At 42.4% G+C, this 15757-nt stretch overlaps 1 protein-coding gene across 1 annotated transcript in view; it reads left to right on the forward strand.

The window, feature by feature from the left end:
* The window catches only part of C5H1orf21 (chromosome 5 C1orf21 homolog), a 210434-nt gene that overhangs the window by 84996 nt on the left and 109681 nt on the right, over positions 1–15757 (forward strand). The window contains exon 2 of the mRNA XM_027417381.2: positions 5352–5585. Coding sequence (XP_027273182.1) covers positions 5492–5585 — 94 coding nt within the window. The 5' untranslated portion in view covers positions 5352–5491. The remainder of the gene's footprint in view (positions 1–5351; positions 5586–15757) is intronic.

The raw sequence follows: 15757 nt of genomic DNA on the forward strand, positions 1-15757 counted from the left end.
CCTCGTTTTACTTTTCAGTTTTATGAAAGTGATTTTTAAAATGAAACTGCCTCTCCTGTTTTTTCCTTTTAAGAGGGCTGAAATACACAGTATGTGATATTCATGTGAGCATATAGACAGAGTTTCCCACACCACAGTAACACGTAGTATCCACTATGAGTTAGTGTGGAGTACCAATCTCTTTAGGATGCTGCAAGAGCCTTGCATTAGGTTATAGGGAAAGGATGTGCACTCGTGGTCACACATCTTTAAAGCCCTTCATAAAAAACTGAAATAGGTTTATAGATTTGCTGATGCGCGTTTTATTTTTAAAAAGCGGAGAAGTGTTCTATAAAGATGGCATTGGATTAGGATAGGTCTTGTTATTGTGGTTCCCACATTTTGAAGACGTTACACATGTTATGTAGGACCCTAATCATTTGAGGCGAACTATACATAAAGCCATAAGCGGTTCATTTGGCTGTTTTCTGAGATGACGGATGGTCCTATCTCATAGATTATTTAGCTCAAAAACAAACCCAACTTGTGAGTCAGTTTTAGAAGTATCCATCAAACTTCAAAGAGATGCTTCAGTTTAGTTCTCACGCTGTGATCTGCGACTTCAAGCAGCAGCATGCTGTTAATAACGATATGTGAAAATGGGGACTCTGCGTGCTTGTTTGCACCGGGAGCCTTGCCTCCAAGTTCTGTGGTTTCAGAGACATAAATGAGTAGGCCAGGTGGGGGTTGGGAGAACCCAAGCAGAGTCAAGGAAAGATGGAAGCTGAAAGGAAGCCAGAGTTTATGTGAAGATACAAACCGAAGGGGCGACGTTTCTGAAGGAAGTCTTAAGTTGAATTCAGGTTGAGTGAGAGAATCGTTAAGTAGAGATGAAACCTTGACATGACACACTAGTATAAAAGGTTATGCGTTTCAAAGGTGTCCTGATGGTGGTTCCTTAGTTGTGGTCTGGTCTCAACCCCAGCGCCTCTCTAGACTCACTTTCTCAAAGCTGAGTCAGGCGCTGTGTGGTGAAGACCCTATTGTCCTGCAGTAGCTGGACCACGTTGCTGTGAAACTGGTCTAATTAACTCCTTCACTGGTCATTTATATTCTGTGGGGACAGAGAGGAAACTCATATCTTATTCACCACTGTGTGCTTGGTACCTACCAATCACAGTCTGTTCCTAAGGAGTTTTCAATTAACAACTGCTAATTAAATGGTTGGATGATTGGAAAAGTACTTATGACATAGTCAAAACTTTTCCTTGGTGATCTGCACATGATTAACTTTAGGAATTGGAGTTTTGTCCCTCAAATGACTCCATCACCACCAGCGAGGTGAACTTATTAAATAAAATCTATTTCTAATAAGGTCGTACACCTTGAAAATTTAACATTTAAAATCAAATTAGTGCTACAAGCTATGTAATATAGGGTATTTCAAAAATAAACTCTACACTGATGACGGAGAGAGAGCTCCTATTGGGTGACAGTTCTTATTAAAACATACTTACCAAGCTGGGTGTTGGTGGCACACGCCTTTAATCCCAGCCCTCGAGGGGGAGGCAGGCCGATCTGTGTGAGTTAGAGGCCAGCCTAATCTACAGAGCAAGTTCCAGGACAGGCTCCAAAGCAATACAGAGAAACCCTGTCTCAAAACAAACAAACAAACAAACAAACAAACAAAAACCATAATTAGCTAGATGTGGTGCTGCTTGCCCATAGTCCCAGCCACATGAGAGGCTGAAGTAGGGAGCTCACTTGAGCCCAGGAGTTCAAGGTCTCTCTCTGCCCTTCCTCACCTCTTCTGCAATCCCCTTTCCCTCTCTCTCCCTCCCTTCCCATCTCTTCTCTCCCTGCCCCATGATATCCCATGATATGATATATACGAAATATATATGTAACTAAACTGAAACTTCCTCTGGAATCGTTTGAATTGGGTATAAATTGTGACTGTTGTACCTACTAACCTGACCCTCACTCCAGTACTTGAGTAATAGAGGCGTCCTTTTAAAAACCATCTTACATTGTTTTCTCCTTGTTAGCCTGAAGCAGCATGCTCGTTTTCATGTAACTTTAACTTTTTACATCTGAGTACATTTTTAATTGAAGCATAGCTTTTATGAATGAGAAGCAGCATGCAATGCTACTCAGAGTCAGAACGTTCATTCCTGTTAGACTCTGATGTTACAGAGGTCTCTCCGCGTCTGTGGATTCAGCTTCCGTGGCTTCAGTTGCCTCAAGTCAATGAAGCTACTAATGTTCTTGACTTGTTCCGAAGAGAAAAACACATTCACATGCCTCGGAGTGCCATATAATGGTTCTATTTTATTACTAATCACCACCACTCTCTTACAGTGTCTAGTTTGAAGTAATTTTTGTCACAAGTATGTATATAAGGAAAACAGTATACACAGTGCTGCTTCTGTTCTGTTTGCGTCTGTTGGGGGTCTGGAAACATACACACCTGGGCAGGAATGAGGCTTCCGTCTTTGTAACTACACAAGAAGAGTGAAATTTCAAATGTGAACTTAGAATGAAAAACAAAATAAAGCCGACTGAGGTGACTGGGGAAGGATGGGAAGGTGTCTCTTGGTTTTCAGAACCCCTGGGTGATTGGATTAGTTCATTTCCCTTTCTTTCTCCTCCTTTCACTTCCTTGATTCTGAAGAGGTGGCAAGAGGCAAGGAGAGGTTCCTGTCTGAGTGGTTTGTTTCCCTGTGCCTGTGGGAGGTGGTCTGACTGTAGACTTCCTGTTTGGAAAGGGAGGGACTTCCTTCCACACCTGTGTCCCTGTGCCTGTGGGAGGTGGTCTGATTGTAGACTTCCTGTTTGGAAAGGGAGGGACTTCCCTCCACACCTGTGTCCCTGTGCCTGTGGGAGGTGGTCTGATTGTAGACTTCCTGTTTGGAAAGGGAGGGACTTCCCTCCACACCTGTGTCCCTGTGCCTGTGGGAGGTGGTCTGATTGTAGACTTCCTGTTTGGAAAGGGAGGGACTTCCCTCCACACCTGTGTCCCTGTGCCTGTGGGAGGTGGTCTGACTGTAGACTTCCTGTTTGGAAAGGTTGGGACTTCCCTCCACACCCATGACTTTCCCCTTTGCTGCTGTTCTGGGGATGGAGGAGATGCTGGCCTGAGAAAGTGCTGACAGAACCAGAAACCACAGCAGCACTGGCAGGGAGAGGACAACAAGAACTCTTAGCTGCCATGGCCTGCAGAGGGTTTTTCACCTCTTCATTCCTATCTGTAGAAACCAGTCTCATCTCTAGTTTCAGTGATGATTCTTCAGAAACTAGGTGAAGTAGGCAGAGTGGGTAACTATGTTACTGGTTTACCGTGTCTCACAGGAAGCCCTCCCAGGATTATGATCCTAACTGCATTAAGCTGGATAGAGATGGCAAGGTCTGCCTTCTCCAGGCTCTTCATAAAACACCAGCCAGGCCCCGACCCTTCTGGAGCAGGTGCACACATGTGCTCTGTCTTTTCCCAGCCTGGTTCTTATTCCGCTGCTCCTCATGTCTATATGCTGTCCCTGTTTTTTTCAAACTCGTCAGTTTCTGCCACGTCTTCACTACAGCACAGAAATACCACTTCCTCTGTCTAGTCACTGCCCCCACCCCGTCAGAATTTGACCTGATATTTTGAATTCTACATTCTACCTCGGCCCTTATTGTGCATGTATATTCTTTTTTATTGTCAGAACCTCTTTCCTACCAGGCTCCTGAGACATATAGTTGTTTCAAAGACATAACTGCTAAGTAATAGAATAGCTTGTGTGTATGTATATTAGTATGTACACCCATAAACCTAGATTTTGTACAGCCTTAACAAGATGAAAATGTTGTAACATAAGGTGACCTGATGTGTGAAGGAGGTGTTGGCATTAATTGTCTAAAAAACAAATATCATGGTTTGTAATAGTTCTGCAAGCAGCCTTATACTTTCTTCTCATGGTCAGTGATGAGAGAATAGTCTGAGGAATTATATGCAGCTAATATGTCACAATATTTTTTGACATCATATTATATGTCATAGTATATATTATAGTTGTAATAGTTAATTGCAGTTATTGTTTGCATGGCTTAATTTGGCTCATTACCTTTTTATTTAATCATTTATTAAATTAATTAGATTGTGGGGAAATGCTCTATGCTGAGGTTTTATGGCTTAAGTGATCAGATTTCTGAATCCATAGATGCCCTTTGCCATCTAAGAAGGGCCTAGGGTCCAACAGTTTTGGTGAAAAATGAAGCTTGCAGTTATGTTTCAGTAGTACCATCTGTGAGACGTGACAGGCCCAGTTGTTCATAGCAGAAATGGTGGAATGTGGGTGTTGGTGAAGGTTGAAGGAAGAGTGGTGCTTTCTTGATGCTGCCAGGGTTTCTTGAGGAGGTAAGGGGTGGGGTGGGGCGAATAAGAGAGGTATTTCAACAGAAACAGGTTCAGGGTTGTAGCACCTCATTTACAGGACCGGAACAGCTGGATAAGACTGATGGAAATACAGCAAGAACAAAGCAAAGTGAACTTTTCAGAGCACACTGGGCACAGCAAACCCTGAGAATCTGGGGCAGCTATCATCAGTGTGGCAGGGAAGAGGATCTCACTTTCATAGAATGAGAATTAGCTCTGAGTGACTTATTCATAAATGGTCCTTACGCCTTTATGAGAGACCAGTTGGCACACCAAGGCCATGCCAGGAATTAGACAAGTAACAGAGATATGTGTTTTCTCTGTCCCCCTACATTTTCTCCTCAGTCCTTAAAACAGTGAGAGCCGAGCAAAAGTGAACACAAAGAAGCCTAATTCTTGACTCCAGTGGACTCCGGATGTCTAGCCTAGTCCAGATGCCTAGCCTAGTCCAGATGCCTAGCCTAGTCCAGATGCATAGCCTAGTCCAGATGATGCATAGCCTAGTCCACCAGATGCATAGCCTAGTCTTTGTTTCAGTCTGAGGAGGAAGATGATCTCCCAAAAGAAACAAAATCTGTGAGCGCTGGCCTGAAGGGAGAGATGGCAGAGAGGCACGGTGTGACTTACTCTAGAAGTTTTGATGTTCCAGAACATCAGCAATCCATAAACCAGCAGATGTGTGCGTGTCAATCAGGGAGTTCTCATTTCCTAGAATAAATAAATATGTACTCTACATCTCTTTGAAAATGTTTCCTTCCAGCATATGTTGCGTGTGGCAGGGCTTCTAGGTTGCTTTCTGAGCAGGGATGGAGAGGGGATGGTCACACTGCACTTCCTTCTTCAGCACTGAGTGTGGAAGCTGCAGATTGGGCTGTCTAATTCTACCCCCCTCCCAATCCCCTGGGAGCAATCTCAGGTATGGAGTCTCCCTTTCTGATCTAGCTTTCTCTTCTTCCAGATACACACACTGTGACCAACACAACAGCAGCAGCAGCAAGGTGGATTTCCTTTGAGTTTAAAGAGAGAAAAAGAAAAATGTCCCCTTGTCTGTAGAGATGATTTGCAGTGCAGCCCGGCTGAAGCTGACCGAATGAGACTATGGGCTGTGCCTCTGCCAAGCATGTTGCTACTGTTCAAAATGAAGAGGAGTCTCAGAAAGGGAAGAACTACCAGAACGGAGATGTGTTTGGTGGTGAGTGCGTGCACACTTTCCTCCTGGCCTGTTGGTTCCAGGCCTTTCACTTTGGGGACAGTGAACAACTGGACTGGTTCTTGAGTTCTACTCTTGGGTCAAAGTAATGCTCAGACTTGAGTGAAATCAATGCAGACCTTCTTTTCCTACTGTCAGTTTATATTGTGTGTACCTAGGGAGGCTTGGGAATGATCATAGAGGTTTTATGCACGAGTTCAGATTTAACCTAAAGAATCAAAGAGGTTTAAGTTGGTACATGAAGTAATAGCTTGTATTCTGCTGGGTGACAACTGAAAATACAGGCCAAAAGTGGAGTGAGTGGAGGTTTATAAATGAGAATTTGTTAGGGTTAATAGCATAAATCCATATTCAAAAATAGAATGAAGAGTAATTATTGTGTACCTAGTACAAAAGTCACACAAATTGTAGGTTCATGGCCTCGTCTCTAACCCCAAAGAATTTTTAAAAAAGTAAATAAAACATCCTTTAAAAATGAAGATGCAACAGGCAGTGATGGCACACTTTTTTAATGCCAACACTCGGGAGGCAAAGGCAGGCAGATCTCTGAGTTTCAGGCCAGCCTGGTCTACAAAGCTACGCAGAGAAACCCTGTCTCAAAAGACAAAAGAAGGAGAAGGAGGAGAAGAAGCTTCGCATAAAAACTCATGTCTTCAGTAGCTGTGTCTTCGTTACTTGAGGGATGAGCAGGGTAGGGTGGTGTTTGCCCCTTCAGTAAGCCTGTGATCTCTGTTGAACCAGGCTCTTCCCCATGGATACACATCAAGCCTAAGTCACTCTGTGGCATTCATTACCTGCTTGGCCACTTAATGGATTTTGAGCTTCTTGACCTTGGGTTTGTTTCTTCAAAGGTCAATTTCTACTCTGATGGAATGTGAGTATTTGTACATAATTCAAGTTAGTACAGGACATGAACCCAGTTTTTGCTAAACGTCTTCAATAGTAATATCTACTAACTGAAAATATAAATAAAAATAGTTTTTTATTTATAAGAATATGTTATTCTATTGCCGGATAAGGACTCCCACTGAGAAATATTTCATCCCCCAGTCACTCTCAAGCAGTGCTGTCACTTGTACCATGTCTCTGTGTGTGTGCATATGTGTCTGTACATGTGTGCAAGTGAGTACATTGTGTAGCGACCAGAGGACAACCTTAGTTTACTTATCCTCGAGCACAGTGATCTCTTTGGCTGGACAAGATCCAGGGACCCAACCTTTCCATCTCTCCAGCACTGAGATTATACTGGCCTTTTTGTATGAGTTCTGGGGAACAGACTCAGGTCTTTGTCATATAAGGCAAGCTCTAAACTGACTGAACTATCTCTCAGCCCTGGTATTTGATCCATTGTAATGATTTTTCTTGAGCTGGAGTTTCTAATGTTATACACTCCCATGAATAAGAGTTTTGTTCCTGTAACAAATTTGCCTGTGTGGTGACTTCCTGGAGGATTTAGAACCATAGGGAAATAATGGATATTTGAGCATCTTAACAAAGCCAGACACCAGCTCACTGAAACTGCAGAGACTGGGAAAACAGCTAATTGTAACTAGAGTCATTATTATGACCCTTAACTGCTAGGAGAAAATGATCCCCTGTCAAGGATTTGTTTAAACTAGCCTCTGTGTGATGTTCTGTCATGATCAGTTTTGTAATGGAGCTGCCTCAGATGGGGCTGCCACCATATGTCAATACCGGGAGGCATTTGCATTCATTTTCGTGTTGAATTTTCACAACAATCCTGTGAAATATGTGCTGTCTCAATTTGCATATGTAGAGGCTGAATCACAAAAAGCTGGCTGGCTGCTTCCAAGCTGCCCAGCTATTCAGCATCAGCATCATCTCTCAGGCCCTGGTTCACCTCCTTGTCCCCTGCCATTCCCTAGTCTGTGGCTGTTCCCCATTGCTGTATACTATTTAAGGCCTTTTGCGAGGCATCTTGAAGATCACAGAGGCAAATACTGCACAGATATTGCAATATTTGAGAGGATAAGGAAGTATTGTGAGGCAGAATAAGCCAAATGCCAGAAGATACCTGTCATGGTAAGACCCAGGGGACGGACTGTCTTAGCTTTAAAGGCAGAATCGGGATGGCTTCTTTGCAGACGTGGCATGTGAACCTGACCACAAGAATCTAAACTTGTTGGGTAAGAATTTAGGAAAGAGCTGGATGAGAAAAGGCTGGAAGTAATGTGTGACCTACTCAAAAATGATAAGGAATCCAGTTTGAATGGAGAATAAATCATAAGTGAAGAAACCCAAGTCAGGGTTAAATTGTAGGCAAAATGAATATCAAATCACAGTCTTCAGAAAGAACATCTTAGACCGCAAGGGCAAGAGTTGGTGATATTAGGATAAAATATTTACATTCTGTACCTAACCATCCTTTTCCTAATTTAGTTACAACATGGATATGCAGGAAGACTGTGTTTCCCTAGTGCACTATGTGTATTTCTCAGATGTTAGCATTTGATAGAGGAACCTTGTGCTTGTCATCTGTTGCTGGGTAGACTCTCAGTCTCAGGGATGTGCAACAGCCAGTGCTTGGTTTTGATCTTGAGTTGTTGGGTCAACTTACATGCTGTTTCACTCATCTCTCCTCTTCCTGGTCCTACACACCATGAGCCTCTGAAGGCAAACCATCCTTTCTAAGAGCAAGTCTGGTTCCTTAGGGTAGATACATGTGCACCACATTTCACTAGCCAAAGCAGGTGTCAGAGGCCCAAAGTCAAGAGAAAGTCCCTGCTGACCACATTGCATATATGCAGAGAGCAGCTCGAGTTTGGGTAATGAGACTGTTCCAGCTCTACCTAGTCCTCTCTGACTCTGTGCATCCATGTCGTCCAAATCTAGGAAGTGCAGTTAAAGAATCTGCTGAGGTGGCTTTGTTTGTTTGTTTTTTTAATCTCCCTAATACTTTTTATTTTCCTCAGTACTTATTATCTTGTGGTATAATGTTAAATAAAGCAAGGCTTCACCCCTCATGAAAGGTTCTTTTCTTTTTCTTTTTCTTTTGGTCTTAGCCCTACTAGGGTCTGGCAGTAGAATTCCCAGAATTAAGTATTGAAGTAAGTATTGGATCTTCTATGTTACTGAATGCTGTAGTTTAAATTTGACAGGATACATCCTGCCTGTATCTCTCTACTTAAGTTAGTTTGCTGGGAGAAGCCCTCCTCCCAGTAGTCTCACAGCTAGTACAAGGTTTCTGGTATGTTATCAACCATTTGATATCTTTTGTCACCCATAGTTTCCAGGTTCTGTTATTGAATAGTAAACAGCCTCCAACTTAGTTGAGCAACACCGTACCAATGTGTTATTTCTCGCTGCTTGGTGGATCTCTGGGGCCTGTCTGCATCCATCCTCAAGCTCAATCATGAACCTTCATTTAGCTAGGATCTTATGTGAGCTCTACTGTCCAAGACGTCTTCAAGCCTCTCCTGCAGACCTCTCTTTACATGTGGTTGCCAGACTTTTCAAATGGTGCCTTTCCTCCTTGTGAGGAAGCTAAGGCTGCCAAGTGTCTTTTCTCCTACCTTCTTCCTTTCAAATGCTTTTTGTTTTCCAAAGGTAAACTGCTGCAAGAGCCATTTCTAAGGTCGGCAGAAAGCTGCTCTTTCATGTCATCCCAGGTTTTGTTTTGTTTTTTAAAGTAAGTTGCGTATTTGATGATAGGTCTAATCTCTTTTATCGGTTGGCTAGCAAGCTGTGGGCAGAAGTGCATGCATGATCTTTAGAGGGCACGGGTCTCCAGAGAGCCAAGGAGCAGGATACAGAGGGAATGCCCAGAGGTCAAGGTGAACACTGGCCTTATCAGCCTCCCTTTTTAATGAAACTGGCTCTTAACTGCTGCTGAGTTTGGTCTAAGGAGCACCTGATGTTCATACCAGTCCTTTTAGTACAGGCACATGGGTTATTGTAGTAAAAATTTTTGAATGGCATTGTAAGACCAAACAGCTGGTAATTGATCGGGAACCTGGCAGCCATTCTTCATGTGTACTTAGTTATTCTCTCATACTTGGTGGTACATAAAATGGCAACATAAAACGTGTGTGTGTGTGTGTGTGTGTGTGTGTGTGTGTGTGTGTGTGTGTGTGTGTGTGTGAGAGAGAGAGAGAGAGAGAGAGAGAGAGAGAGAGAGAGAGAGAGGAAGAGAGAATCTTATACCAATCTGCTACCTGTCTAAAACTCTACAGGGACCAGTTTCTTAGGGCAGTGATGACTATTAAATGATAAAATGCTTTCTGATGTAAAAACTGTGGGAGGCAAAGTAATAATTCATTGTGTACCCTTCATAATTGTGATTACACAAAGTGAAGAGTCATTAATGACACTTTGCTCTTAAGGTAATTACAGAGAGGATAATGTGTATCTGTGTGGTACAGTAGCCATTGGCCACACATGGCTGTGGCGTGTGGATGATGTGGCTAGGCCTGAGGTGCTTGGACATTTTGTGCTAAATGAAGAGTTAGTATGGAAAATAATATAAAATAGCTCCTTAAAAATTCTTCTATTGATCACATGTTAAAATGATAATTTAGATCTACCAGATTAAGTAAATTATATTATTAAAATCACTTGTACCTGCTGTTTTTTTTTTTTAATGTAGCTACTAGAAATACTAAGAGTCCGGGTCAAGCGAGATGGCACACACTTTTAATCCCAGCCTTCAGGAGGCAGAGGCAGGTGGATCTCTGAGTTTGAAGCCAGCCTGGTCTACAGAGTGAGTTCACAGACCTGCCAAACTACATAGCAAGAGCTTGTACCAAAAAGAACCCAACAACAAAACCAGAATGTTAAAGCTGGAGGTATCTAGGAGGACTTTAATAGGGCTAGGTTATAGTTGTGGAAGCTAAGGGCTCAAAAAGCTAAACACCAAAAGATCTCAGAATCCAATCAAAAAGTGGGCAAATGAAATAAACAGATGCTTTTCAAATATATCACTTTCTTTCTGTATGGAATATCTTTTCTAAAAAAAAACACTAATGTAGGAAGAGAAAGTATTAGGGGACACGAAGGAGTATTAGGAGTTGGGGGTAGTATAAGTGTGGTCAATAGAGGGTTTAGTATAATCAAAATACTTTATAAACATGTATAAAATAACATGAAACCCACTCGTTCATATAATTACTGTACATTAATAATAATAGAAAGAAACACGAGTGGCATGTTTGAAATTATGGTCAACATCGTTAGCCATTAAGGAAACACAAGTCAAAACTGCCTTGTGATTCAGTCTCATACTAGACAAGAAAAAAAGAACAATAAATGCTATTGAGGATGGGGCAGGGCAGGGACCCTTTATAACACTGTTGTTAATAATGTAAATTAGCCCCACCACTATGGAAAATGGTTTGGAGGTTTCTTCAAAAGAAAAAAAAGCTACCACTGCGAATGTTACCTCAAAGAACAAAGAAACCTTCATGCCCATGTTTATTGTGGCACTATTAATAATAGCCACACTATAGAATCGGCCAAGGTACCCTTAAATGGATGGATGAATAAAGAAAAGGTAGTCTACATAGCCAATAAGGTTTTATTTATTCATAAAGAACAAAATGTCGTTGTTTGCAGAAAAATGAATAGAACTTGAGATCTTTATATATCAAGTGTTGAATGTTTTCTCGCATATGTGGGAATTGGGAAAGAGACTTAAAAGGAAGAAAAGGACTGAAAAAGATAAGAGGATTGTGAAAGATGAAGGAGACGGGAGGATCATATAGGGTAATAGAGATCGTGAATACGACTGAATTACATTACAGACACATGCATGGAAATACCACGGTAAAATCTACCTTGTATAATTTCTGTTTGCCAAGAAGAAACATAACAACAAACAGACCAAAGAACATACCCTACTGAGTCTTGGAAGATATTATGATGTTTCAAACAAGGGCTCAGAAAGCTTTGCATGGCTAGAAGCCCACACAAGTCTCATAAATTATAGAAATTTGACACACTGGCCAAGAGTCTTAACTCTATGCTTTTGTGTTACAAGTGCAGCCTGCTCAGTTACTAAAGACTTTGAGAGTGAACACTCTTCTGCCTGGGGGAAGTTGTTTCTGGAGACTTTCAGTGTTTTCTTAAAAAACAGCTTGTTTCATACCAAGTAGCCAATGGCAGCTGAGTTTCTCCCATATGCTGGTTACCATATTAAGCACATGACATGTATTATCTTACTTCATCTTCAAAACAGCTGGCAAGAAAGCAGGGCTTCTAATGTGCCCAGCTCTGCTACCCAGTGATCACAGAGAGAGGGGGAAAGAGGGGGGGAGAGGGAGAGGGAGAGGGAGGAGAGAATGAGAACCTGCCCTGTCTATGGATTCCATGATCATTTTTAAAATGAGGAAACCAATGCCTTATTTATCCAGGGTCACACAGCCATTAATTTGCTAATCTGGGACTTTGGTACTCAGTTCCCACCACCACCACTAATAACCTCTAATATGGATTGTGCTGGTGTCCCTTCTTGCAGATGTTCCCAAGGAGTAAGGAGGGGGCATGGTAAATATTTAGGCAAGGACTATGGTCAGAACTTCTTTGTTTTCTAATATCCAACACCCTCTACCTCATCCTGTTTTACACATCCTCACACCCATTATCTGACTTCCCTCCAGCTGTTCTGTTAGGAAAAGTCAGCCTCTCCACCTGCCCTAGATCCCATCCACATTAGCTGTAAAAGCTTCAGTGTTGCCGTCATTGCTTTGTGCTATTGGATTCTTTTCATCACCTACTGTCTGTAATTGCACTTCTTCATGGAGGCATGGAGAGTCTTGATCAATGGTTTGTGTAAAAATTTATGATCAGCATATAGAGTGCTATAAAACAACTGGGTAAAATCTTATATATGAATTGCAGTCTATCTATAGATTCATTGGAAAGGAACTGGCACACTTTATAGGGACATTTCAGAAAGTTACAGACTACCTATTACAGTGAATGTTATGTCATTCAATATGCCTTTTTCAGTGTCATTCAACAAACTTGTGTACTACACACACACACACACACACACACACACACACACACACACACACACACACACACATACACACACACACAATGCTGGGCTCCATGTCCAATGCAGCGCAAGTGTTCTTTAATGTCTTCTAGTCCATTCCGATACACATTAACTCTGAGAGGTGACCCAGGTTGCTGTGTACAGGTCTGTGCCTGTCACAGAGAGAGATAAATTCTGGCTTACCAGCAGGAGTTTAATTCCATTGCTTGCTTTGCCTTTGAAAAGGGCCTTAGCCCTGTCTGTGCCACATCCCTAGTATAGAGATAACCATGGCACCTATCACATGGAAGTAAGAACAGAGAATGGTTTGACAGTGCCGATGCAGAACTAGCTCTCAAGAAGTAATTGTCACTGGGTAGATTTGTTTTAGTTGACTGACTTGGCTTTTCCACTCTTGCCTCCTTGGTTAACACACACACACACACACACACACACACACACACACACACACACACACACACACACTCTTTCCGTCATTTGTCAACCAGTCCCATGAGCCTGCTCTGAGCCTGCTCTCTTGGTGATGGATATGGAGCTAAGTGAAAGATAGCATCATTTATCACTCAGTGTTCCAGGCAGCCTGACTATAAAGAGGAAGAAGCCCCTGACTTGTCAGAACTCCTCACAAGGTTACTGGCAGAGCCCTGGGGTTCCCAGCAGCTTCCTTCAGTTTCTCAGTGATCTCCTCCAGGAGTCTTGCATCTCTATAGCTGCTTGGATCCCTCTAGCTAAAGCGAAGTGAGCTTGGCCCTGTGCAAGGCAGTGGAGAAGCTGCTGGTGCTGCTGGCATCCCCCAGTGAGACGCACTGAACACTGGAGCTGCAGCCAAGGCTTGCTTGGTGCTGGGGGAAGTTCTAAGGCAGTGACTCACCAACAAGAGTGGAGGTGGGAGAGTCTCTCCCCTTGGCAATTCTCAAATTCTCAAAGAATTTGAAACTGTGACTTCTTCCTGGAATCCTGGCTGGTGTAACAAAAGGATGTTTCCTAGGCATCTGCCTGTCCCCAGACAGTCTCCACCCAGCATCGCCCATCTGGCAGGTTGGCCTCATTTAATATCTGATGTCCTGTGTAGAATCCAACACCTAGGTTTGAGTATGGCTACTGCTTTTGCTACTGAATTATTACACGGCATCAGAAACACAGTGTTGGACTCTTGCATTACAGTTGATAAGGCTTGGTCACATGCGCTGTTATCACTGTCACCTCGGTGTAAGAGAGGAGGAGGCTGAAGCTAAGACCCACACTTACCTAAAGAAGAGGGTTTGTGTGTATAACGAGCAGGGTAGCTTGACTGAGGGGATTCCTTCTGGAATAAGCTTATCTGTTGGGAGGCATTAGATCTAAACCAGTCTTTGCTTAGGAGCTTTGGGGAAGTAATTGCTAGCCGGCTGTTTTAACTCAGCTTTGACTGTTAAATGAGGATGTCTGGAGATTCTATTGTGATAATTAGGGGTTCTTTCGATGGACTTGAAACACCGTCATGTTAACCACACAGCCATGAAATCTTGTAAACTGGCTTCAAAGCCTGGTTAAGTTCCTCACAAACAGACTTGTCGGGCTAATGAGTTATGTCCTCCTCTGTGTAGTGTGGGGGTACCATGGGGTTTGGGCCTTAGACGCATAGTTGTATGTTAAGCATCTGAATACTACTTGGTGACACATGATAAGCTCTGAGTAAGTGCCAGCTGCTTGTCTCATCATCCTGTTGGCAGCCTGAAGACACACATACCTCTTACGTATTCAGCCGTGACATCTGAAAGTTGTTGATTGGTCCTGTGTGATTAAAGTTGGGAGAATCTTTATCATTTTCTTACAGATGTCAGATTAGTCAAACTTGAGCAACTGATCCGTTAACCGGATGATCCTTATCTTTTTATTTTAGATTTCTAAATATTCATGTTTCTATGATCTGTTCCCTTTCTGTCTTGACCTAGTCGGAACTTCTGTCTGTGTAAGGGGTGTGTGTGTGTGTGTGTGTGTGTTTTAAATGAGACAAAGGATATGATTTAAAAATGATAAGTTTGTCAGGGTGGCATATATCTTTGAAAGTGTGGTTTTTAAAAATCTCTCGCCCTATAGCTTAACAAGTGTATGTTTTATTTATTGTATTATTTTTTATTGCTGTGACAAAGCACATGAGTAAACCAAGGCTGTAGGGTCTTAACTTTGGCTCACAGTTTGAACCTGTGCTGGCCAGCTTCAGTTCACTGGGCCTGAGATCAGATGACATCATGGCAATGGAAACATGTGGCAGAGAAGGCTGCTTGTCTACGAGGACAAGGAAGCAAAGAGAAAATGAGGAAGGACCAATAGCCCAATTTCTCAGACGAGGCCCTGCCTGGTAGTTCCCACCACCTCTCAATAGTTCCATTGAGTTATGAATAAAAAATTATGAATCCACAGATTAGGTTAACGCTCTCATGACCCAGTCCCCTTCCACGTGCCCCACCTCTGAAGCAAGCCTTCAACATATGAGCCTTTAGAGGACTCCAGTCCATATGACCAGGGGTGTGTGTGTGTGTGTGTGTGTGTGTGTGTGTGTTTCTTTACCTATACTTTTCCAACTCTTCATGTACATGTGGACCAAGGATGTTTCTAAAAGAATATTTCTTTGTGAATCACTATAGAGAGACAAAGAGGAAGCAGACACTGATGATGTCTGTGGCTGTAATTAGAGAACTGCATCTAGAACTAAATGCAACTTTAAAATGATGTACAAAATAGGTATTATTTCAGTTAACATTTTATTTTTGAAAGATACTATTATTCATAATATTAAAGTTGAATTCCTCACCATATATTAGGATTTTCCAGATGGACCTATTACAGTTTTGTTTACTTAATATGTGTGTGTATGTATGTATGTGGGTAATTTTATATCACACACATGTCATGGTGTATATGTGGAAGCCAGAGGACAACTCACAGGAGTTGGTTCTCTTTCCACCATGTCACCATGTAGGTCCCAGCAGTAGAACTCAGGTAGTCAGGCTTGGCTGCAGGTGCTGTTTTCCTCTGAGTCATCTCACTGGCCCTTCAGGTGACTCTAAAAAATTAAATGTAAGATAAGAAACCAGGAGCTGAAGAAATAGCTCAGTCCATAAGGCATTTACCACACAAGCATGAAGAAAATTCC

The sequence above is a fragment of the Cricetulus griseus genome, chromosome 5 (assembly GCF_003668045.3).
Source record: "Cricetulus griseus strain 17A/GY chromosome 5, alternate assembly CriGri-PICRH-1.0, whole genome shotgun sequence".
NCBI classification, from domain to species: domain Eukaryota; kingdom Metazoa; phylum Chordata; class Mammalia; order Rodentia; family Cricetidae; genus Cricetulus; species Cricetulus griseus.